Raw genomic sequence first — 26,338 nt, forward strand, 5'->3', positions numbered from 1 at the left:
ATAGCTCAGGGATGTCAGAACCATCTGTCTCGATTTTTTTTACAGAAAGGGTCTTCAGTTCATTTCACAGTAACTATTTGTAACGTTGTGATCATTAGGCTACCAATGATAAAAGCAAGAAAAGCTAGCCTGACTTTGGCGGGCCAGAAACTGAAACTAACACAAGATAAAACGGAATGTTTACTAAAGACTTAGTAGAATACGAAAAATAATAGTCAATCGAAGTAAACGAGTGTTGCTCTATCAGCAAATATTTTCCCCTTTTTTCTTGTTTTCAAATATTTTTATTAATATTTTCCCCCTAATGCTATTCTCTTGGGAATTAAGACAAAACCAAAAGAACAAAGACGTATTAGTTGGATATCCTACTTTTTGTTTGTTTTTGTTTTTGCAGTATGAATGCAGAATGAGTGTAAAGGATTTTGACCACCAACAAATTACTGGATTTGCTTAACACTGGAAGTACAAATGTACTTCTCAATTAAGATTGTTGTGAGAAACGAAAAAGACTATTGATAACCTGAAGCATGATGCTTAAATTGACTGTTTGATTTAATCCCTGCTAATGGTTAAAAGAAACTTAATTAGAAAATCAGTGTTGATTCAAATAATATGCCAAAACATAAACATGCATTTTACTCCTAGGACTATAAATTTGCATTTATTTTTCATAACATAAGCTCAGACTCATTTTGCAAACACTAGAACACTTTGGGTGTAGATGCAATAGGAAAGGGCATTGGATTTGATCTCATTCTCACACTATTTTTACTCACAGTACCACGCTGAACAACATAACTTTGAATTAACTCTTTCCCATGATGCCCCAATAGGTAATTGAACCGTAATTCTCGAGAGCTTGTGGCTAGAGCTGTGTTCTCTCACCACCAGTTCCAAACAAATTAATCCAGCAATATTTGTCGACTGAGGCAGCACGGTGATGTGGTGGTTAGCGCGTGTGCGGCACAGTTCTGAGGTCATGGGTTCAAATCTAGCTACCAACCTTCCTGTGCGGAGTTTGCATGTTCTCCTCGTGTTTGCGTAGGTTTCCTCCGGGCATTCCGGTTTCCTCCCACATTCCAAAAACATGCATGTCAGGTTAATTGGCCAGTCAAAATTGTCCCTTGGTGTGAATGAGCGAGCGTATTATCTGTCCCTGTGTGCCCTGCGACAGTCTGGCAACCGGTTCAGGGTGTCCCCTGCCCACTGCCCGAAGATGGCTGGGATGGGCTCCATCACCCCCGCGACCTTACTGAGGATAAGAGGTGCAGATAGTGGATGGATAAATATTTGTCGACTGATCAATCACTGCTTAATTATGATGCTGTGCGTGTAATGCAAACTCTGGTTTCATTTTTGGCTGTAAAAGAATAAGTGTATGCACGGATAAATTCGGTATAAGTGAAAACTAAGGCCTTTTTTCTGTGCGGCCTGTTACGAAAAGACAAATAGCCAGGTACCGGTCTGTGGCCCAGTGGTTACCAACCACTGCTTTATAACACTTTTTTGTGTACTCTACCATACAGCGACATCTAATGGTCAAATAATACGCAATGTCCCTTTAAACTGAGACTATATTTTAGGGACTTTTGAATTCCATTTAAAGAAGAAGTCACATAAAATTAGGGAATGTTCCATTTCTGGCTGTTTGTTAGTCTCCCGTTCTGTTGGCGGCACAGATCGGCTTCACCACAGATCCCAGGATGGCCCGTTCGTCGGCGTACCCCACAGACGTGGCCCGCGTGGTCAACGCACCCATCTTTCACGTCAACGCCGACAACCCTGAAGCCGTCGCGTATGTCTGCAAAGTGGCGTCCGAGTGGAGGAACACCTTCCACAAAGACGTAGTGGTGGACCTGGTAAGTTGAGCGAACACTCCTGGATCCAGATTTCAAAAGCTGCATTTCAAAAGCAAAGCGCACGCTCAGGTTTGCTACAGACGCAACGGTCACAACGAGATGGACGAGCCCATGTTCACGCAGCCGCTGATGTACAAGCGCATCCAAAATCAGAAGAGCATCCTGCACACGTTTGCGCAGAAGATCCTGGATGAGGGTGTGGTCACCGCTCAGGAGTACGAGGTGACCCTCTTTCTTGTTTTACTGTGATCTCTTCGGTTGCTCTTTATAATCATGTTTTGTGTCTTAGGAGGAAGTGGCCAAGTACGACAACATGTGCGAGAAAGCTTACACTCGCTCAAAAGATGAGAAGACCATGCACATCAAACAATGGTTAGACTCACCTTGGCCTGGTAAGACCAACATTTAAAAAAATAAATGAAATCAAGAATCGTAGTTATTATTATTGAGTGAAATGCCTGTTTAATTTAAAAAATAGGAGTAATAAATATGTTCTTAAGAATTACTAAAGTTAACATGATGCAGAGGGGTATAGTTATTGGATGAAAAAAACATTGCAATAAGACAATGAGTGAACCATTCTCAATATTTGCATTGGAACCAACTTTCTTATTTATTTGAAACTATCAAAATAATATAAAAAACTTACTGAAGCAGCTAAGCAAATAAAAGTTAACTTTTGTCAAGGCCTTCCATTTTATTTATATCTTTGTTGTATCTGCTCTGCTCTCTCCATACATATATATATATACAGTATATATATGTGTATATATATATATATATATATATATATATATATATATATATATATATATATATATATATATATATATATATATATATATATATATATATATGTATATATATGTATATATATGTATGTATGTATGTATGCATCCATCCATTATCTGCACCGCTTATCCTCGGTAGGGTCGCGGGGGTGCTGGAGCCCATCCCACCTATCTTCGGGCAGTGGGCAGGGGTCACCCTGAACTGGTTGCCAGCCAGTCGCAGGGCACACAGAGACAGAAAACTCACTCGCTCATTCACACCTAGGGACAATTTAGACCGTCCAATTAACCTGACATGCATGTGGGAGAAAACGGAGTGCCGGAGGAAACCCACGCAAGCACGGGGAGAACATGTAAACTCCACACAGGAAGGTTCGATTCTCATGACCTCAGAATTGTGCTGCATGGGGTAATCCACCTTCCAGGATAACCAGGCTGTAATGGATCTTGCGATACACAGACATCATCAACACAAAACATACTGTAGGTCATTCTTAAGTTATAGAATATAAGTGTTCTAATTTAGGCCTAGATTTAAGCAGTTCCACTGAGGTTACTGATCGAATCCTAGAGGTTAGAGCATTCCACTTACTTGTTTTTATATATTCAGAAATGTAAAACGGGCAGGGGAAGAAAAAAAAATAATTCAATGGGCCAGATACCGCCCACGGGCCATATGTTTTACACTACTAGCTTAGCGACTGGCCGAAGTTATAATGAGTGCAATGGAAAAATAATGCATTGTAGCATTAGTGCAATAACGATAACAATTAGCATAAACAAAAAATCCCAAATAAATGGCAGATGGCCCTGGGGGGAAACTGTCTTCGAGCCTTTTTGTCCTTGTTTTAAGGGACACGTAGCACCTCCCAGCAGGCAACAGGTCAAATAGGTGGCGGCAGAGGTGGGAAGAGTCATTTATAATGTTGATGGCTCTGCTGTGACATTGCAACCCAGCAATGTCTTCCAGACTGGGCAAAGAGCAGCCAATGATCTTCTGGACTGTGATGATTACTGTCTTTGTTTTTTCCGTCCGCTCTTTCGGAATAACCACAATCAAACTAATGCTGTTTTTCTTCATGTTGCCAAATGCCTGGAGAAAATTTAACCCAGGTTATTATTGATCTAGTTTTATTTCAATATTACATTTATTGGAAAGAGATTGTCCATGTCTCGACAGATTTCTTCGGTGAGGACGGCCGCCCCAAAACTATGAGCTGCCCGTCCACCGGCCTTTCTGAAGCGGAGCTTGATCACATTGGGAAGGTGGCCACCTCTGTGCCTGTGCAAGACTTCAGTATTCATCCAGGTGCTTTTTCTTTACCTTTGGCACCTTTTTTTTTCTGTCTACATCTCAAAGTGGATTCCGGTTGCATTTTCGGGACATTTTTGATGTTGAAGATTGTGTAATCTTTCTGGTTTGATTCTTACGAGTTTTTGTTTTTAGTCTTGTCGTTTTTCAGGGTCCGTCGTGCGTCTCAAAATTAAACTGTAGCGCTTGCGCTGAGGACTAATTTCAAGACATGGTGTTGATACTCAACTATATTTCGTCATTATTTTCGTTTTCAGTATTGCCGTTATTAGGTTTTGAAATGAAAGAAGAGTTTACCTATTTCAAATACTGTATTATACCATGTCTCACTGCAGCACACAAAATTGCTCATCTTAGTTATTATTGTTCTTGTTTCTGCTATATTTAGAGTGTATTTGTTTACTAAAAATAAGAACAATACATATTACCCTTTTTTTCCCAATATACGTTTGTGTCTTGAATCATTTCAGGTTTGAGTTGGGAAATGTTCCAGCTTTGTACATGTCAACTATGGTGTGGATCAGCTTGTACATCCGGTTTCACTGGGCTTGTGTTTCAGGTTTGAGTCGCGTCCTGAAGGGCCGGGCGGACATGGTAAAGCAGCGTGTGTGCGACTGGTCGCTGGGCGAGTACATGGCCTTCGGCTCTTTGCTCAAGCAAGGCGTGCACGTCCGTCTCAGTGGCCAGGACGTGGAGAGGGGCACCTTCAGGTCAAGCTGAGTACAAAATTCTCAAAATGTTTGGTGCTGTTGGCGTCTTACTCGTTGCGTTTACTACACAGCCATCGCCATCACGTCCTTCATGACCAAAATGTGGACAAAAAGATTTGCATCCCCATGAACCATATCTCCAGTGATCAGGCCACGTATACCGTCTGCAATAGCTCGTTGTCAGAGTACGGAGTCCTGGGTGAGGAAAACACATAGCTGAACACCTAAACCTTCCTAATTCCAATCTTTACACTGTAACTACTCCCGTATTTAATTTTGCATAATTCGCACCCCACATTTTCTTTTATAACAGTTTGTTTCACTTTTTTCTCAGCCCAAACTAAGCATTGTAATTGACAGTGTTGAATACGAGAGGCCATGATTAAAATAATTTATTGACAACGTAAACTATGATCCAACATAAAATATATAAAGTATTTATTTAATGTCCTTAATAGTCAGATTCATCCATAGATACAAGAAATAGTTTTTTCCTTTGTCGTCCTTTTTTGTGTAAATTTATATCTTGAAAGACCACTTTCAGTTTTCTCCATTCTTTAACATTTGTATCTGGTACCATAACTAAAAATAGTGTGATCATGACAAACTCGTATAACTGTATAACTTGACGTACATCATACATATCGCTGGTAGTTTATTGGTTAGCAATTGGCGCTCTCATTGCCTATCTGGGTTTATCAACTCAATTATTGTAACCTTAACCCCTGTGGTATCCTTGTTCCCTTTCTACATGTGTGAGGCCAGGTTTCGAATTAGGCTTTGCCATGGCAAACCCCTACGCGCTGGTTCTTTGGGAAGCACAGTTTGGAGACTTCCACAATACAGCTCAGTGCATCATCGACCAGTTCATCAGTTCAGGTCAGGCCAAGTGGTTCCGTCAAAATGGCATCGTGTTGCTGCTCCCCCATGGCATGGAGGGCATGGTACGTTACAACAGCTCATGGCTTGTGTTTATAACAAAATGCTCTATTCATACCTGTCAACCAGTCTTGGGAATAATGCCGTTATAATAAATGCCATTATGTAACGCCGTTATTTTTTAAAAAATTGATGTATATCTTTTCCAATCATTCATAAAAGCGACTGCCACATAGTTAGATAGTAATTGCAAATATAGCAGTTAATAATGTGCTGAAAGGAAAGGCAAATGAGAGCTGATTTGGCAAAAATTTGAGCACCCGGACTCATGTCGAAAGGTGTCTATGAGACGGCTCTTGGAATTGGGAGCCGGCTACCCAACGATTTGGGAACTGGTTCCATTCGAGACGCAATTTTCTTCTTGCGACTGCTCAAAATTCACCATTTTAAATTATTTTTTAAAAAGTGTGTAAAATACACGGAAAATGACAAGTTGACACGTATGTCTATTGCAGAATGTACTGTAGTTTGTATCGCCACTCATTTGAAAGATTGTTTACACCAAGCTTGCTCCTACAATACACAGATAAATACAAAGATTTTCAGACTTGTATTAGCGACCCTTCAATTCAGATTGGAACATTTCACTGTTGTTTGACACAGAAACCGCAGATGCACTGTAAGGCAGAAGTAGCAGTCACAAATAATGAAAATGGACAGTTCTTTAGAATAGTGGCAGTGCATTAATTCCACCTTTTTCAGGGGGTTGCGTTCCAATAAGGTTCCATCCATCCATTATCTGCACCGCTTATCCTCAGTAGGGTCGCGGGGGTGCTGGAGCCCATCCCACCTATCTTCGGGCAGTGGGCAGGTGACATCCTGAACTGGTTGGCAGGTGACATCCTGAACTGGTTGCCAGCCAGTCGCAGGGCACACAGGGACAGACAATTCGTTCGCTCATTCACACCTAGGGACAATTTGGACCGTCCGACTAACCTCACATGCATGTTTTTGGAATGTGGGAGGAAACCGGGGTGCCCGGAGGAAACCCGCAAGCACGGGGAGAACATGCAAACGCCACACAAGAAGGTTCGATCTCATGACCTCAGAACTGTGCCGCACACGCGCTAACCACTGCGCCGCCGTGCTGCCAATAAGGTTCCGTGATAGTCAAAACCCGCCAATAGAAACCTTTACTTATTTATTAAATACTTCATTCTACATTGAAAAGAAGGAAAAAAAACTTACTTCCCGGATCAAGCATTTGTTTAACAAATAAAAGTACTGTACTTTTTAATTTTTTTTTACAAATAATGTCTGTACCGTCAAATTATAATTTTAAAAATAATCCTGTCTGTCAAGATTACTCATTGCCCTCACCTGTGGCAACTTGTTTGGCGCCAGCTGCTGCTCGTTGCCTAATTGATTCCCCTCCTATTTATACCCAATATGCCAGTCACTCCTTGTCAGTCCGTCAGTGAACCTCTGCATACGCAATGCAAGCACTTTGACTCTGGCTCCCGTCGGTCCTGTCTTCATTCGTATCCTACTCGTCTGTTCCTGCTTTCCCGTTTGTCTCCGGCTATTGACCCGTTTTTGACCACCGACCACGCTCGGATCTTCCGTTCCGGCTATCGACCCGTTTTGCCTATTTTGACCACGCTCCCGCTCCGGCAAATCCACTTCCGCATTCCAATCATGCTCCGATCCCGTGAGCTGCTTGCTCCCCCTGTCCAGCGAGCACTGGATCGCTGGCGTTTGTTTCCTCGATATCCCAATAAACTTTGGAGTGGAATGTTACCCGTTTGGGTCTACGATTTGTTCTGGTTCTGACATTGTCTTCTCACTTGTGGTCACCTTGGCTCAACATATTTATTTAAATAATTTACTGTAAACTATTAAACTTTGCTAAAATGATTTTTATTTTCAGAAAGTTACATTCCCAAAACAGAGGAGAGAAAAAATAAATCAACCTTCAAAAAGGTTATTTTGAATGACATCCAAAATATAGGGTTGTTCAGGGCGGCATTAGCTCAGGAGGTAGAGCGCTCGTCTCGGGATTAAGAGATCAATTTTTTTTTTTTGTTGTATGTCGAAGTGTCCTTGGGCAAGATACTGAATCCCTAATGCCCCCAATAAGCAGCTTCGCACCTTGCATGCATGGCTGCACGGCCGCTATGTGTGTGAGTGTGTGTGTGAATGGGTAAGGCACATTGTAAAGCGCTTTGGGAAGTCTTCATTGACTTGAAAAGCAAATGCAGACCATTTACCATTTCAAAACAATATTTTTTCCAGACCCCAAAAATAGCAAAACAGTAAAACAAAAAATTGTGTGTCAAGTAGTAGATTGGTCATTTCTTTAGCCAAAATGTTTTTTCACAATAGCACTCATTGATTGGTTGAATCAATATTTACTGATTTTATTTAGATACTTGGCTGATAAACTATTTCACATTTAATTACTTAGAAAAAATGCTTTTCAAACGATAAAGTGTTCTGTAGTTGCAAATGGAGTTTGTCTGCTTACAATGTTATTTGATGGCGGCTCAGGGTCCCGAGCACTCGTCAGCCCGCCCCGAAAGATTTCTCCAGATGTGTAACGACGACCCAGATGTTTTCCCCGTGAGTTTTGAATCTCCTTTTTGTGCCCGTCTCCTCGACCAAACCTTAACCCGTCGTCTGTTTGGAACGTTCAGAAGCAGCACGGCGACTTTGACGTGAGGCAGCTATACGACTGCAACTGGATTGTTGTCAACTGCTCCACTCCTGCCAACTATTTTCACGTTCTGCGCCGACAGATTCTGCTCCCCTTCAGGAAGCCGGTAAATTGATCAATGCTAAACACGTAAACTGGAGTTCCATCTTTCTGTGCAAGAGCCTGGACATTATCCCATAAACCATAATCCTTAAACTAGCACCATTTTGAAAAATATGCATAATGCCTTTAGAACTAAACAGTCTTTCTCTCACGACAGCTGATCGTGTTCACACCGAAATCACTGCTGCGGCACCCGGATGCTCGGTCCAGTTTTGACCTAATGCACTCGGGTGAGAACAAGTGCAATGTTTTCAGAGAGACTACCTTGCCAATGTTTGCTGTTCTTTTGTTTTGTGCAGGAACATTTTTGACTGAAAGAGCAATGAAAGAAAAATATGTGTGTGCATATATACAGTTGTGATCAAAAGTTTACATACACTTGTGAGGAACATAATGTCATGGATCTCTTGAGTTTCCAGTTATTTCTTCAACTCTGATTTTTCTCTGATAGAGTGATTGGAACAGATAGTACTTTGTCACAAAAAATGTATGAGGTTTGGTTCTTTTATGACTTTATTATGGGTTAACAGAAAAAGTGATCAAATCTGCTGGGTCAAAAATATTCATACAGCTGAGCTAATATTTAGTCACATGTCCCTCGGCCAAATTTACTCCAATTAGGCGCTTTTGGTAGCCATCCAAAAGCTTCTGGCACGCTTCTGGTTGAATCTTTGACCACTCCTCTTAACAGAATTGGTGCTGTCCAGTTAAATTTGATGGCTTCCTGACATGAACCTGTTTCTTCAGCATTGTCCACAAGTTCTCAATGGGGTTTGGTCAGGGCTTTGGAAAGGTCAGTCTATAACCTTAATTCTAGCCTGATTTAGCCTTTTGAAGGTAATCCTTCTTCATTATCCCATTTACTCTCTGTAAAGCACCAGTTCCATTGGCAGCAAAACAGCCCCACAACCTAATACTACCACCACCGTGCTTGACAGTAGGCGTGGTGTACTTGGGGTTAAAGGACTCACCTTTTCTCCTCAATCTTTGTTTCCTCTGATCTTTGTATCGCCTTAAGGTGCCGCTTTTGAAGCAAGGGTTTTATATAAATATGTATATGTATATATATATATATATATATATATATATATATATGTCCACTGCTGTTGAACACTTTTTATTGGGTGACCTGGCACAATTCAAGTGCAGAGTCTGTTCATATAAAAAAATGTGGGGCACAGGTTCACTCATTCACAGCTATTGATGGCCAAACACAAGATTCAAGACTCCATTTTACTGTAATTGAGCTGATAGTGATTGAGTTAGAAGAAACACAGAGAGTAAGGGAAAACTAATGAGCCTTCCAACAGGAACACACTTTCAGCGTGTGATCCTTGACGATGGTCCGGCATCCACCCATCCCGCCGGTGTCAAGCGAATTGTATTCTGCAGTGGAAAGATTTACTATGACCTGCACCGCGAGCGCAACAAGCGAAACATGGACGCCACAGTGGCGTTGGTCCGTTTGGAGCAGGTACGATCGCACCCTACCTACCCACCAGATCATCTGGCTACAAGATTCTAACATGTGACAGTCTACCGTAGCTTTCACCATTTCCTTATGACCTCCTGCGAACCGAGACCGAGCGCTATAGCCTGGCGGACGTGGTCTGGTGCCAGGAAGAGCACAAGAATCAGGGATACTACGACTACGTCAAGCCCCGCCTCCAGACCACTGTCGGCTACGCCAGGCCTATTTGGTGAGCGGGGGATTCAAACCTAAACTTGATCAAAACTGACCTAAACCCAGGGGTGGGAAATCCTAATAGAGTCCCATGTATTTGAGACCAGTGTTTCTCAATGTATTTTCTTAATATACTGTATAGCTACCACTTGTAAAATGATTTTTCGGGCCTAAAATTATTTTGAAGTTTGTTGGTGGCGAGAAACATCTTAATCACATCACAACAATTAAAAACGCCCTAACACTAACCCCTAATCCTGAACCCTCTAACTCTAACCTTGACCCTCTAACCCTAAACTCTGACCCTATGGGTGGCCAACCTGGTCCTCGAGAGCCGCATGTCCTGCATGTGTTTGGAGTTTGCTCCAATACAAGTGATTCCAATCACCTGGATCATTATCAAGCTCTCACAAAGCTTGCTAACAAGCTGAAAATTGGCATCACCTGTGTTGGAGCAGAGAAACCTCCCAAACATGCAGGACATGAGGCTCCCAAGTACCTAGTTGGCCACCCCTGCTCTAACCCTATACAGGTTTTAGACCAGGGGATGGTGTAATAATAGTCTGTGATTTGCAATAATCTGTGGTCTGTGCAGCCCTCTGAGACTCCTTCTGAGTAAGGGCTATACAAAAAAAAAGTGACTCGACCTGACTATTCCATAGCCCTAGACCCAAACCCTACCATTAACCCTTACACTATAACCCTTACCTCTACCCTCTAACCCTAACCATCTAACCATAACCTTTACCCTCCTACTGTAATCCTTTACCATAACCCTAAACTCTGACCCTAAACCCTACCCTAAAACCTAATCCTGACCTTTACCCTCTCTACCTTATACTACAACCCAAACCCTTAACCCTCTAACCTTGTAGCCCTAACATTTAGCCTCGAACAATAACCTTTATCCTCTAACACACGGGTGTCAAACAGGCGGCCCGCGGGCTTGATTAGGCCCGCTAAGGGATTGAATCCGGCCCGCGAGACATCGCTCAGAGAAGCGCAAGAGAAAAACGAGCTGCAGGTTAAAATATGTCCACTTGATGTTGCCAAAGCCAGGTGCCTCTCACAAAGACGCTGTACTTGTATTTCTTTCTCTCTTGCTCCCTCCCCGTTTCTTTCACTATCTCTCCCTCTTTTTCTCTTTCTTTGTCTTTCGCTCTGTGTCTTTTTACCTTCTTTTACTCTCTCTTGCCTTTCCCATCTCTCTTTCTATTTCTCTTAGGATTTCTTTCTCTCTCTCCCTCTCTCACTATTTATATTTGTATGTCTTTCTCTTTGGATTTCTTTCTTTCTCTTTCCCCCTCTTTCACTATCTCTATTTTTATGTCTTTCTCTTTGGATTTATTTCTCTTTCCCGCTCTCTCACTATTTCTATTTTTTTCTCTTTCCCCCTCTCTCACCATTTTTATCTATTTTTATTTCTCTTTGGATTTCTATTGTTGTCTCTCTCTTTTTCTCTTATTTCTTTCTCTCTTTTTTTCTTTCTTTCTAATCTACTTGTCCAGCCCCTGAGAGAATGTTTGTTCTATCGTGTGGCCCCCGAGTTAAAACGAGTTTGACACCCCTGCTCCAACCCTAACCATAAACCAGGGAGCAGCAACCCACACTGCCCTAGTGGCTCCCCAGAAATCTTTCAGAATTGTTTGAAAATGAAAAAGATGGGGGGGAGGGAAATACATTATATATGTATTTTATGTGATGGTTTTCTTTAGAAGTATTTAATATCATGTATGATTCACCTTGTCTTTCAATTATAAAATATAATAATAATAATAATAATAATTTCCTTGTATTGTCATTCTGTGTAACAATGTACACAGAACGAAATGTCGATTGCACCTGACCCGTTGTAGCGAGCCGATGCAGCCGCAGCCAACAGAGGGCGCCGCCGACCACTTTTTAAGTCTTAGGAATGACTCGGCCGGGGCGCGAATCACCGACCTCCCAGTCTCAAAGCGGGCGCCTTACCATCTAGGCTACTATGATGGCAAACATATTTTGTTTTTTTTGTTTTTGTTTTGTTTTTCGTTCTGATCCAGTAAGGCTCTTTCGAAACCCTATGCCATTATTCTTAACCCTTTACCCTAACCCTCTAACACTAACCAGTGTGTTGTAAGGGACAGTGTACATGATTTAGCGCCTCCTTGTACCCTCATTCGTAATGCCCACCTAAAATCCCTAATCTAGCCCAAATGCAATCCTCAGCCTCACTGCTTGTTTATACATATTTCTCCAGGTACGCCGGCCGCGGGCCAGCAGCCGCTCCTGCGACAGGAAACAAACAAACACACCTCACAGAGCTGCAGCGGCTCCTTGACCAAACCTTCGACCTTGACTCCTTCTCAGTAATCCAGCGCTGACCACCTCAGAGGACCGTGAGGTTATCCTACTCTATCGCACACTGGAGACTTCATAAAAAAAAATTTAAGGAGAAATTTTTATCATAGTTATAATGTAATTTTATTTTTCTCCAAATTAAATAATGTTCACAATCATACCTCGCAATCAAAGCATATGGAAATAAATGCTCTAACATCCAGTAACTTTTACCAATTAGTGCTAGTATACATCATTATACGAAGTACAGTTCTTAAAGGGACAGAGTGTATTATTTAGGGCCTCATACTGTTCCCAAAAAAATAAGACAATTGTAAAAAAAGAAAAAAGAAAAAAAGATATTGATTAAATAATAAGCATTCATTCTTTTTTTCTACTTCTTTTAATTTGACAAATGTCTAAGAACCACTTTCTACTTAAAAATGGTGCTGCTAAAGGGACATTGTGTATTATTTATCGCCTCCTAGTTGTAAAAATATGAGCTTCACTTAGAGCAGTGATTCTCAGTTATTTTTTGTTGCTTCCCCCTCGGAAGAAGTAATCCTCTTGTGTCTTGGTTAACTTTGAGAGAATTAAAAAAGAAAGAAATATGGATGAACTTACAACAAAGAATAGCTTTATTAACTGTAAGAATTTTTTTTTAAAGTGCATCTGAAATTCATCCATCCATTTTCTGCACCGCCTATCCGCTCTAATGTCGCGGAGGTGCTAGAGCCCGTCCTAGCTATTTTCGGCCTGTGGGCAGGAAACACCCTGAACTGGTGGCCAGCCAGTCGCAGGGCACATGGAGACATACAACCCTTTACACGCTCATTCATATCTAGGGACAAATTGGATTCGACAATCAACCTACTAAGCATGTTTCGGGAATGTGGGGGTATCTGGAGTGGCCGGACAAATCCCACCCAGGCACCGGAAGAACATTCAAACTTCTGCATAGCTGGAATTGGACCTCTGCACTGTGCTGCCCCGCATCTGAAAAAAATAAACTACAAATCCTTAAAGTATAAACATTTTTGACTGACCATGTCAAATCATGCACTGAAAATTCAACCACTGGTCAGTGGTTCTCAAATAGTGGGGGCACAAGGCTCCATCTCGGGGGGCACGGGCGCGTTTGTCATAGGGGAACTTTTTTCTTTTAATTACTCAGAATTAAGCGCATTTGCACTTTCACTCGCAGTTTAAAGCTGTGTATTGCAAAACGTGCTGATTCAGCCATATCTGTCATGATTACTCATTGCCCTCACCTGTGCCCGCTCGTTTGGCGCCAGCTACTGCTTGTTACCTGAGTGATTCCCCTTCTATTTATACCCAGTACGCCAGTTACTCCTTGTCAGTCCATCAGCGAACCTCTGGATACGCAAGGCAAGCACTTTGACTCTGGCTCCCGTCGGTCCCGTTTTCATCCGTTTCCTACTCGTCTGTTCCTGATTTTCCCGTTTGTCTCTGGCTATCAACCCGTTTTGTCCATTTGACTATGCTCTGATCTCCCGCTCCGGCTATCGACCCATTTTTGCCCCTGACCACGCTCCGATCTTCCGTCCCGGCGAATCACTTCCGCATTCCGATCACGCTCCGATCCTGTGACCTGCTTGCTCCTCCTGTCCAGCGATCATCGGATCGCTGCCGTTTGTTTCCTCGAGATCCCAGTAAACTTTTGTGTGAAACATTATGCGATTGGGTCTACCATTTGTTCTGGTACTGACAATATCACCTTTGATTAAAAAAACAAAATAACAAAAATAGAGTAATTATTTTATGTAAGTTTGTTTTGCGATTTTTTTTTAATATTGTGCCCTTGGCTTAATAATTTTGGTGATCTTTTTGAACACATAAATATTCATTGAATTTGTTTTTTCATTTTTCAAAAATACGACTTGACATGGTCAATAAAAATTTTTTTATAGTTTAAGGATTTTTGAATTTCAGATACACTTTAAATCTTTTCTGTTTCTGACAGAAATTGAGTATTTTTCCCACATCTTGCTGCCACAGTTTCCCAAAAACCTTGCAAAATAATTGGCAAAAAAATGAGAAAAAAATTGTGCAGTTTGGTCACTTTAAGTCTCTTTATGCTATTAAGCACTCATTTTTCTTAGCAAGACACAATATGGCGGCATCTAGTGGTCAAATAATACACACTGTCTCTTAGATGTTTTTCTGAATATCAGGGGGTGCATTCCAGAGCCATTAGTGAATGTGAAAATATATCTCTTAACATACTGTCTAATAACACTTAAAGGGAATGAGAATTACTTCTAAATAGTAGGCAACACTTGAATAAAGTTGTTCATATTTGTTAATGATGTTTATCAAAGTCAATATACAAAGTCAATATACAAAGTATATTAGAAGTGTATTTATCACTTGAAAAGATATAAATGGTAGAAATTTGACAGGAAATCTTTGGTTGATAAAAGGCTACGAGCTTCATGCTGCTCTAGGTTTACAGAAATTAGCTTTGATAATGCTAAATTCATGCGTGATATGAAAGCCGGGAATACCTGTCAACCTCAGCCAATTTCTCTCTTATTAAAGGTTGCAATTCCCCTTATTAAGCGATAAAACCCTCACAAACACAACAGGGCACCTATTTACTCAGAGTAGCATACCACAACAATATTAGCAATCCACAATGACGTTTTTGCCTGCTACCAGTGAGACGATCCAGATTCGAGCTGAAACGGGCAAGACGAGGATGAAAATATTGCTTTATGCCGTCCTCGGGACATTTCTCAGGGATTCAAAGCTTTCTTAGTTATGTGAAGAATGAAGCAAAATGTTAGCTCAGGTGATGGACTTATTTGGATGGACTTTGATGGCAAACAATGTTATCTATTTATTTGGAATGTTTTTGACGCCACAAATTAAAGATGATTGATGCATATAGCTTATTAGTGTGAACGTTTTTATTGCTGCAATTGCTTTATTTGTATTCATGATTTCATGACCGGCAGCACGGCGGCGCAGTGGTAAGCGCATGTGCGGCACAGTTCATGGCTTGGGAACCTCCTGCATGGGTTCAAATCCAGCTCCAGACTTCCTGTGCGGAGTTTGTATGTTCTCCCCGTGCTTGCGTGGGTTTCCTCCAGGCACTCCGGTTTCCTCCCACATTCCAAAAACATGCATTTCAGGTGAATTGGCCGGTCCAAATTGTCCATAGGTGTGAATGAGCGTGTGAGTTGTCTGTCCCTGTGTGCCCTGCGATTGGCTGGCAACCAGTTTAGGGTGTCCCCTGCCCACTGCCCAATGATTGCTGGGATGGGCTCCAGCACCCCCGCGGTGTAGCTAATGATATGAGACGAGATTTCATGACCGTATTGTGCGAATGCGTGTTGGGTGCTAAAACGGATTGTACCTTCTACACTCCAGCAACTGTTTTGAGTTTAAGAATGATGTAATATATAGCCAAAGAACAGGCAGGAGGAAAGGAGCACCACAGAAAAGGTTTTGAATCAGCTCATCCAATGCACGAAGTTTCAACAACACCAGAGAAACCCCTATCATGTCTTTGTGGATCTTAAAAAGGCGTTTGACAGAGTATGGCAAGCCGCCTTGTGGGCCACTATGCGGATGTACAACATGGGGCAGAAACTAGTTCAGACCATTGCCAACAAGACTGGCCAAGATCATTCTCCAGGCCACAATCCAAGGGGGCAGGAGGAGAGGAAGACCAAAAAAGAACTGGGCCGTCAACATAAGGTGCCAACTTTGCTACGACCCAACAACAGGCCAGGGACTGTCAGTGAAAAAAAACTGTCCAGAGTTGCGTCCTAAATGGAGCCTTGAAGACCTATGCCACATATGTCAGACCTTTGGCCTGCAGGACAAATTTTGTCTGCCACAATATTTTATGTGGCCTGTGAGAGCTTAAAATGTCTTAAAAAAAAAAACTATATCACCCAAAATGCCTGTCGACTAAGATATGTCGCCGCTACACAGAAGTCTTTACACTTCAGTGCCAAATAATGGAATTGAGGAATTAAATTTCCCCAAATTGTCCAGTTTTTAATGTTTTTGCATAAATACAGCTATTTTCTATTGACTTATTATAAAAAAAAAAATCTTTATGATTTAATTTTTTGGGGTTTGTTTATCCCTTGACCTGTAGGGTCGTGGCAGCACCATTTCCTGCGGTGTGTCTAGGGCAAGTACAACCCATCCCTGGGAGAAATAGCAAAATAGCAGGGTGTTCAAATACCTATTTTCTTCACTGTACATTATATATATATATATAAATATATATATATATATATATATATATATATATATATATATATATATATATATATATATATATATGTGTGTGTGTGTGTATCCTTTTATTTTTTAGATTAATTAACTTTTGACTGACTTATTTTATTATTTTTTCAAAGTTGTATATATAGTGATTTAGGATCTAATACAGTATCATTATTGTCAGATGTCGCTGCCCGTCAGTGTTGAGGTCCGGCTCATCTCTTAATAGCTTACAAAGCTTTACTCCGAAAAACACTAGTGACCAGATGATGAAGGCGCTGTATCTGAGTAACCATGGAAACCAGTACTACATGCGGGGGAGTAAACCCTTACCTAAAAAAACGGCCTGGAGAGGGATGGGCCTCACCATGCTGTACTAGCCCAAGACACACTACAGAAAGCGGTGCACTGATGTCCATGGCGGTCAAGGGATCCGTGAATGAATGAATAATATATATTTACTGCACATTTTATTTATTTTACAAAATTCTTGTAAGATTTCGTTATATTTGTTTAACATATATGTGTAGCTACATCTTTTCAGTATAACTAAGGTTTGACTTGAATAAGTTATTATTCAGAGTTATTTTATATGAAGGAGTAGTTATTTATTTTTCACGACATTCAATGGCATTTATCGGTGAAACCATGCCATTTGACGGCAATTTAATATTACCCTGTGGTGGATTCAGTGAAAATGAGTTTTTGACAACTCTTACCTAGGCGGTGAAGGGATCCGTGAGTATATTGCTTGACCGCTAGAGGGCGGCACGTGTCCAGGGAAGGTTCATCCATTGGGTGAGTTAAAAACCAAGACACAAAGGCCACGGTCCTTTTTTTTAAAGCCGAGATTTGAATGCAGTGAGGCTACAAATGTGCCAAATCTGAAGCTCACACTCTTGGTTACGCGCCTTGAAGGCACAACCAAATGATGATGTACATTTTTTTTCTTTAATTAGAAATAATATTGTGATTTATCTAATCACTAATGTAAAAAATGGATTTAATATACAAGTATGAAAACACAGCTTGATGTCTGAGTAAACTCGAGTCCTCCAACGACTAAGAACCGATGATGTGATGTCACTGAAGGTCGTTGCTGTTTAGTTAACTCTCTTCATTTCTCCTTGGCGCTATCCCTTCCAAGTCTCCTGTCTTGATTCCTCGCACCCCTCTTTGGCCCCCTTGTAATCTCCTCCAATTCCCCGAGTCCCCTCCCCCATCCTTTTGCCCCCAAACCAAACCTTACACCCCCTCCCTCTCCTTTCCCAGTCAGTCGTGTTGTGTGTTATTCTAGGTCATGAGCAGCAGCCATTTCCCTGGAATGTTCCAGCGCTTGCCAAAACCTCCACAATGGAATGCACGCGCACGACGAAGACCAGGAAGCAGGCGTGTGCGCTGCTCACCATGGCAACCGCCTACTAAAGGCCTGCGCGCAGATGTTTTCGTGCGTGCGTCGATGTGACAAAATACTTCCAAAATCAAAACGCGATTGTTTCACCTTCTTCGTCCCCTCTCCCTAGTGGAGGTAATGGGAAGTTGGGAACCCAGCCCCGTGCCCCCCACTCCTTAACATCCCCCTTTTTCTGCGCTGCTCTATTGTAAGTGACATTGTGTAATGACTGCAGTAGGTCGCCACTATGCGGCAGGTCGTAAGGGGGAGGGGGTGATGAAGAGGAGGGGGTTGATATGATAGTGTGGAGAGGAAAATGAAGAAATGGGAAATCTCTGCACCTGTTTCCACGGCAACCCGGCTCTGAAGAAAAAAAAACACCAATGGGTTGCGACATTGCGCGCGCGTGAGCGTGCACTAAAAACGCGCGCGCACTTTCAGTACATGGACACGCCTCAAAAGCGAGACACACTTGTAAGGAATCAAAAGAGCTGCGCAAAAAACGAATTTGTAAGACCCTATGATGATGCAATTAAAGCAGATGTTCTCAAGCGGGCCGACTTCGGGACCCATCCAACCATCCCTACGAGCTGTGAACAAAAATATCATTTCCACATCTTGAGTTTATCCAACGATGGGAGTGTGCATTTTAAGCAGTGATAGTATAATATATTCACCTTTTTTTTAGAAAATAAAACAAAATGAACGGCAAAATCAAAAGAACTTCAAGTACTCGCATAAAAACCTACATAACATATAAGCAACCCTCTAAAAAATTATAGGCACATTCGAAAATAAATTCAAAATATTAATCAACCGTATACCTAGATATCAATTACTATTTAACTATGCTTTTCCAGAAAATTATAATGGTAAAAAGCTAAGAATATGACATTTTAAAACAATTTACTGTACCTTCTAGTAGCGCTTTTAATGGCAGACAAATGTACACCATATTTGTATTTCGCGTTTGTTTCTATGTTTGACTTGATTGTTGTTGGCATGGTTTTCTAGTTTTCCTTCCCCTTATGGCAAGCCCCCTTGGGACCCATTGATATGGGCAGAAAGGGGAAATAAAACCAACAATATCACAATAAAATGAGATGCGGTCCCTCTCAAACACGCCCATTGACTGAATAAGTAGGAGATATCCAGCGGGGAATTATTGCCACCTACTGTTAAAGGGTGTAATCAACCATCTGTGTTTTTTTTTGTTCTTAAAGGGACAATGTTTCATTCAGAAAAACATATTAAACATCGATTTGAATACTACCTTATCTCATCTCATCAGCTGCACCGCTCATCCTCCGTAGGGTTGCGGGGGTGCTGGAGCCCATCCCAGCAATCATCGGGCAGTGAGCAGGGGACACCCTGAACTGGTTGCCAGCCAATCGCAGGGCTGAATACTACCTAATACTAATAATACCGCCATATTTGTCTGCCGTCTTGTTGCATACTGTGACACTGGTTTTTGTTTGTGTTGGACACCAGGGTCATCTAATGGTTAAATATTACATACTGGTGGACTTTCAAGTATTAGTGTGGATTCTGGTGTATATTAACCGCAAAGAACAGATTACAGTATCCGAGTTTTGCTATGCTCGACATGGAGCCTTTTTGTGGTGTAAAATAGCAGGCGTCAACTCAGTTTTACCGGGCATTATCGCCATTTACTGTTAAGAAGTGTAATTGACTCTCAGATAGGCCCGCGACCCACCATTCGAGAAACACTGCGTTAGCTTACCGCTTTTCACCCCTTAAAAATGCCTACTGTAAGGTTTCAACATTTATTAAACTGAAATCAGGAAATAGTATATAACTTCACTACCTTAAAGGATGTATGTATAAACTGGCTTTTCAAATTTAAACAACAACAAAAATCTTGTCTTTGACTAGTATATTAGCCTGCAGCTGCCTTATTTTGAAGCGGGAAAGTCTTTGTGCATTAATAAACCCGCTCCAACTATTAGATTTCAGTTTTGGTAAATATGTGCCATTTTCGGTTTTAAACAAGCAAAAGTTATTGTATTATTTATATCTCGCATACGGATTGTTTTTTGTGTGTAAAAATGGAGTGCAATTAAATCTACGGCTTTTGAATGTCAAATAGTTGGCATGTACGCAATACACTGAAATACTTGTAAGGTAAAACATACTGAAACATACTGCTTACAAAGCACACACATTAAATGGGTAAATAAGGGGTACAAATGATTATTCGCTTGGATTTTAAACATTGTCCTCTAAAAAAACTGCGAGTACTTTCCCAAGATGGCGGCAAAAAAAGACGCACCGCGAGCTTACTAACGTTTCCTGTTGACGTCTTGCAAATGACGATCGGTGATAGGTCGTTCTTGAACGAAACGGCTTAATGACTCTTTGAAGTGAATCTCTCCCTCTCTAACTCTTCCTTTCTTTTTCTCTCTTATTTTGTCTCTGTTGCTTTTTGTTTATTTTCTTCTTTCTCTTGCTTTTCTTTTTCTCATTTTAACTTGTTTCTATCACTTTATCTTTCTTGTTTCCCCTCTCTCCTTTTCTCTTACCATTTCTCTCTCTCCTGGTCAGTCTCTCTCCCTTTTCTTTCTCCTTTTTTCTTGTTTGATTTTTCTCTTTCTCACTCTTTTCTCTTTTTCTCACCTTTTCTTTCTCATTTTCTCTCTTTTGCTTTCCTCTTTCTCATTTCCTCCCTTTATTTTTTTTTCTCTTAGGTTTCTTTTCTCTCTCTCAGCCTTCTCTCTTTTATCTTCCTTTTCTCCATCTTATTATCTTTACGTGTTCTCTCTTTTTGCTGTTTCTATCTTTTTCTCTGACTCACTTTTTTCAGTTAATCTTTCCCTCCTTTTTTCCTCTTTCTCCATTTCTCTCTTGCTCTCTCTCTCTTTAGCTCTCTCATTTTCTTGGTCTATTTTCCTTTGTTTTCTCTTCCTCTCTTTCTTGAATGCACTCATGACTAGTCAATGGGAGTGGTGTTATTCGCTTAATAAAAACAATATGAGAGTTTAGATTAGGTGTAAATTCACTGTATATTGACAACAAAGGCTAAGGTAGCACAATACAGTTCTAAAAGTCATTATCTAGTGCATAAAGTTTCATTATTACTGGTATCACTAAGGGGCAGTGCAGAAGTTCAGGGTTCAAATCCTCGTGTGGAGTTTGCGTGTTCTTTCCGTGCTTGAATAGGTTTCCTCCGGGCACTCGGGTTTCCTCCCATATTCCTAAAACATGCATGGGATGTGCTCCAGCACCATTGCTACCCTCCTGTGGATAAGCAGTGCAGATAATGGATGGATGTTATCACTAAAAAACATAAGAAATCTGAAGAAACGTTAGGGAGCCGAACGAGGCGACTCTTTGAAGTGAGCCGGGCCGAACAAGCCGGTCCTCGAAAAAGAGTCAAAATTCTCATCACTACTTCCTCTGCAAAAGGAGAGGGAGGGGCGAATGGCCGTCGGTGACGTCACGAATATATTACAGCTTGTCATTGTGCAATGTTCTGTTTTTACTAAGTGAGCTTCGTGTCCTCTTCAAGCTAGCTCTAATTGGCTCGTCGAGTTAGCGTAATTAAATGTGACGCCGACCGGAAGTGTTAGCTTGCCCCGATTTAAAACACTCGGACTGCGTCGCCTGGCTCCTCCTTGTGGACACCATGAGCCTCCAAAGAAAAGACTTTACGCTCAAATTTGACAGCTAGTCGAGCGTTAGCCGACTGCGACACCCCACGAGCTAGCTAGTTAGCTACCTAGCCTGCTATGCCGAGCTAAGGGAAGCTAAGCTAACTTGCTCTCCAGATCGCCGACGCGTCTGGATCCGGGACGTGGACGCGCGCGGATAGACAGGTAAGCTCCGCGTCACGAAGCGAGCACGGCGGTGTAATTTTCTCCTTGCGCCCCCGAGTCCGATTTCGTCCAGACGTCGCTATCACCTTTAGCTAGTGCCGCGAACACGCGCACGTTTGCGCACGCCGCTACGGCGATCGCGAGCACGCACTAAGGCACGCTCGCGCCAGGTAGGTAGGCGGTACCGATCGCGTTTTTTATATGCCGCGTGCACGCTGCTTTGTTTCGGTTTGCCACCAAATCACCTATCACCCGTGGCGGGAAAGCGAGGAACCGTGCGCGTGCACTGTGTGCACGTAGAAGGCGATCGCGACCCTCAGGCGCAAGAACAGGTAACAGGCTCGTGCGCGTGCTCATTGTCTGATGAATCCTTGTGTGACCGGCTCATGCGCGTGCAGGATAAGCATGTTTGTGCACACGCTTGATTAGCATTGTTTTTTGTTTACTGTAATCGTGTTCTTTGTTGTGTGCCCGACTGCACTGGCATGCGGCACCTGTAGCACTTTCCACGCGCGATGATGTGCGTGTAAAGAAGTGTTCACCACTAATATAGACTTGACTACTTGATAAAACCGGATTCCATAATGCTGATGTGAAATGTAATTTTTGAGTTATTACCGAACGCTCTGCATTAGAGGGTGCACACCCCAAAAATAGTATTTTGTGATATTTATTTTCATATATAAGGCGCACTGAAATTGAACAAAAGTAAGGGCTCGGGTTCTACAAAAAAATAAAAAGTACCTTACCTGTGCATTGATCGATCAATCAGAATACATCAATGATCACAATTGCATCACATTGAATGCAACGGAAATCAAACCTGGATTGCAGCTGACCTTATCCACTAGACCAGTGTTTCTCAACTGGTGGGTCAGGCCTAAAAGTGTGTCGCGGGCTTTTGCCCTGGCAAAGTAATGCTAAGAGGAGAAACACTGTGGGTCATTTAAACTCCTTAGATAATTCCTTACAAATGCGAGATGACACTCTCTATTTCACACCACAGAAAAAAACGGATAGAGTTTGCTTACACGTGGACCGCAGGGCTAAACACAGATACAGCGGATAATATGAGAAATGTATTTTATCATTTTGAAGACAAAGCCTCTAGACTGAAGCTCTTTCATTAAAAATTCTGCTGATTGAGCATTGTGACTTAAAGTCGTTTTCGATATGCTGGTCATTTTTTGTGCTAATATTGAGTTTCCGTAGTGCTGTGGTTAGCACATTCACCTAACATGTGAAAGGTCACAGGTTCGAGACAGGGTGGAAACATTCGTTGGCCCTGGAGAGGGACGGGTGCCACCAGGCTATACTTGCCCAAGACACATCACAGGAAAAGGTGCACCTACCACCTTAGTGGTTAAGGGAGACCTACTGTACTGTAAATCTGGTTGACCTCAATTTAATGACTATCTTTGTGCTTATAACTTATATGGAAATGTGAAATAAAGTCACTCGTTTTTTTTCTACTGCCGGTACCAATCTAGTCGTAACATTTAAAGTATTATGAAATCTAATTTAGTGGATTTTATTTCTGGGATTTTAACAACACAGAGGCGGGTTATTTTGACCCAGAGACAACAGTAGAGTTAGACTGCACAACCCTTAGATTCAAAACACTTGAAGTGGAATCTTTTTCTTGATTTTGGTCAGGGCGGCAGTAGCTCAGGAGGTAGAGCGATCGTTTTAGGATCAAGGGATCCCAGTTCAAATCCCGGCTTGTCCGTGTTACATGTCGAAGTGTCCTTGGGTAAGACATTGAACCCCTAATTACCCCCAATAAGCAGGTTAGCGCCTTACATGGCTGCACAGATCACGGCCGCTATTGGAAAATGTGAAGCACAATGTAAAGCGCTTTGGGAAGTCATTGACTTGAAAAGCGCTATATAAATGCAGATCATTTCATTTCATTTCATGGCTTGTGATTTGGGTGTGGTCATGGCTTGTGATTTGGGTGTGATGGTGGTTCCTAAAGTCAGACGAGTTGAGGACTACTGCAGCAAACCACTAGGAATTCAATAACTAATGAAAAGGCATGGCTTTATCTCATCATCACACTCTTTTTAATGAAGGTACAAATATGTTGATGTTAATATTGGGCCAGGCCATGAGACTATTGTCGGACAACTGGTCCGCGGGCCAGAAAAGGCCGGGGACCACTGAAGTACAAGTACAAGTATTATATCGCAGACTAGCAAAGTCTTTACGAAGCGCATGAAATTCCGATCAAAATGAAAAGAAAGGCATTGTGGAAGGTAATTCGGTCGTTCCGAACTGAATGTAGTGAAATGCATTATGGGAAAATATTTGGGCCGCCTGAAAGATATAAATAAACGCATGGCCACAGGTATATAAATCATTTGTCACTTACAATTCTTAATTTGAGGTAAAAAAAATTGAAACAACATCTTTATACCGATGTTTAAGTACTTTGTTTTCTCATTTCTCTGACATATCTGTTAGTGTGACGAAAACAGTGTGATATTGAGATATGACCTAATGCATTTTCATGTATCGTGTGTATCCCTAGTGGTCTAGTGTATAGGATCAGACATGCTCCCAAGTGCAATCTAGGTTCGATTCCCGTTGCATCCAATGCTATGCAATTGTGAACAACAATCTATGTCCCTAACAATCTGCAGGTTAGGATTTGTAGCTCTTACCATTGCTATCCAGTTTGCCACAATTGTTATGAAATTGTGGTCGGCGATATAATTTATCAACTGATAGTAAAAAGTTTCCAGTTTTCTCTTTAGATAAGGCGCACGAGATTATAAGGCGCACACTCAAATTTAAGTCCATTTGTTTGTTTGTTTGTTTTTTGGGTGCGCCTTATAGTCCGGAAAAATACAGTTATTGCACTATATTCTGTAGAAAGCAGATCGCCACCTGCTGGTTTGGATGGTTAGTATCTTGTGTAATAGTTAGCATTCTTGACTGTAATCATAACCTGCTTAGAACCCCAACCTTGTCTTAAGCAAAGTGGCCTAATTTGTGTATGTTCGAAAATTTCCTGCTGTGCTTATGGCTGGCAGCGATTTCTGATTGGGTAAGCGTTAAGTAGAATTTGACTGTAAAACTGAGTAATGGACTAAAAAGAGGTTCTTTATTTTTTGCAAAAGGCCTTTGTAGTCTGCAAAATTAATATTAACATATAATATTAGACCTGCTGGCAATATTCAGCATCAAATTCGTTTTAAACCGCTTTGCAGCAACATGAAAAGTACACAACTGCCACAAACATTTTTTTTCCTTATGTTTAGTATCTCTACTCCCTCTTTTCTTGCTCTGGATCTCGCTTGATAGCGTTCAGTCCTGCCTAGAAAATTGTGTTAGCACCCTGAAGAACTGCTGCTCTGAATTCTGGCTCGCCTGTGCATCATATAAGCCCAAATAAGATGGATTTCTTCAAAGTCTCCAGTCACAGCACTGAGAAAGATGTAGAAAAAAAAAAAAGGATCAGGGGTCTTCTCATTTGTTTTGTCATGACCTGAGGCCATGCTGACCCCTCCCCAAGGGATATAACAGTTTTTCAGCTCAAATACCAGTACTGGTACTTATCTTTGATAACTTGTAGTCCTTGAAGAGCTGCTAAAGAAAAAAGAGGTTTTGTGTATGTGATGGAAATATGTTTTCATTTTAATCAAAACACAATGATGATTGCTGGGATGGGCTCCAGCACCCCCGCGACCCTACTGAGGATAAGCGGTGCAGCTAATGAGATGAGATGAGACAATGAGTAGAGATATCTGAATCTGACATCAGATTTAATCAGATCTAAACTAAAATCTTCAAAATTGGCTCAAATCCTTGCACTTTTATACAAGCAGTCCATTCCAGTTTCCATGCCTGCTCTGTTTTCTCAGCAGCTTCTGGGTGTAGCATCCAGAGACTACTTGATCCAAACGACTGTTTATCTCCGGGATCGAGAACTTTTTTGACCCAAAGAGCCATTAAAGCAAAAAAAAAAAAATCTTTTTTTTTTAAGCCATACCATATATTTGAACACAAAATTAAACAAAAATGCCAAACCCTTTCTACAGACGAAAGCTAATTCTTCAGCACATTGTATTTCACTGTTTGATGATTTAATAAAATCTATAAATTAGAATTGGCTGTTGCGATTGGCTTGCAACCAGTTCACTGTGTCCCCTGCCCACTGCCCGAAGCCCCCGCAACCCTACTGAGGATAAGTGGTGCAGATAATGGATGGATAATGGATAGATAAAATAATAATAATGCCAGAGACAGTGTCCAATATGAATATAAATATGCTGCTTAAAATTCGTCTCCCTCCGGCAGTAACCTAAGAGTGTTGGAGCTTATTTTTACGGTCATTTTTGTCCTAAAAATGGTTTCAAAACAATGTGTGAGCAAAGTTCTTTTGTATAATGTCACGAAAAATGGAAACGAGGACACTGATGTATTTACCTTCGGTACAGACTGAGCGAGGAGGAGTATGCGCGTCCTG

At 41.5% G+C, this 26,338-nt stretch overlaps 2 protein-coding genes across 7 annotated transcripts in view; both read left to right on the forward strand.

Annotated features, from left to right (window-relative positions):
- The window catches only part of ogdhb (oxoglutarate dehydrogenase b), a 41,867-nt gene extending 26,580 nt beyond the window's left edge, over positions 1–15,287 (forward strand). For all 4 annotated transcript variants that reach the window (XM_088355578.1, XM_088355580.1, XM_088355577.1 and 1 more), the window contains exons 11-23: positions 1,680–1,859; positions 1,929–2,081; positions 2,149–2,251; positions 3,831–3,959; positions 4,522–4,672; positions 4,744–4,871; positions 5,438–5,616; positions 8,102–8,173; positions 8,248–8,373; positions 8,527–8,599; positions 9,680–9,843; positions 9,915–10,069; positions 12,293–15,287. In XM_088355578.1, the coding sequence (XP_088211704.1) occupies positions 1,680–1,859; positions 1,929–2,081; positions 2,149–2,251; positions 3,831–3,959; positions 4,522–4,672; positions 4,744–4,871; positions 5,438–5,616; positions 8,102–8,173; positions 8,248–8,373; positions 8,527–8,599; positions 9,680–9,843; positions 9,915–10,069; positions 12,293–12,416 (1,737 nt within the window). In that variant the 3' untranslated portion in view covers positions 12,417–15,287. The remainder of the gene's footprint in view (positions 1–1,679; positions 1,860–1,928; positions 2,082–2,148; positions 2,252–3,830; positions 3,960–4,521; positions 4,673–4,743; positions 4,872–5,437; positions 5,617–8,101; positions 8,174–8,247; positions 8,374–8,526; positions 8,600–9,679; positions 9,844–9,914; positions 10,070–12,292) is intronic.
- Positions 15,288–21,519: 6,232 nt separating this feature from the next.
- Positions 21,520–26,338, forward strand: part of zmiz2 (zinc finger, MIZ-type containing 2) — a 33,059-nt gene continuing 28,240 nt past the window's right edge. For 2 of the 3 annotated variants that reach the window (XM_088355829.1, XM_088355831.1), the window contains exon 1: positions 21,520–21,864. The gene's annotated coding sequence lies outside the window, so the exon portion shown is untranslated. Of the gene's footprint in view, positions 21,865–21,916; positions 22,197–26,338 lie in introns of those variants that run through there. The other variant, XM_088355830.1, reaches the window with a different exon arrangement.

Source organism: Urocampus carinirostris, chromosome 16, assembly GCF_059441175.1.
Source record: "Urocampus carinirostris isolate Australia breed hairy pipefish chromosome 16, RoL_Ucar_1.0, whole genome shotgun sequence".
In the NCBI taxonomy this organism is placed as follows: Eukaryota; Metazoa; Chordata; class Actinopteri; order Syngnathiformes; family Syngnathidae; genus Urocampus; species Urocampus carinirostris.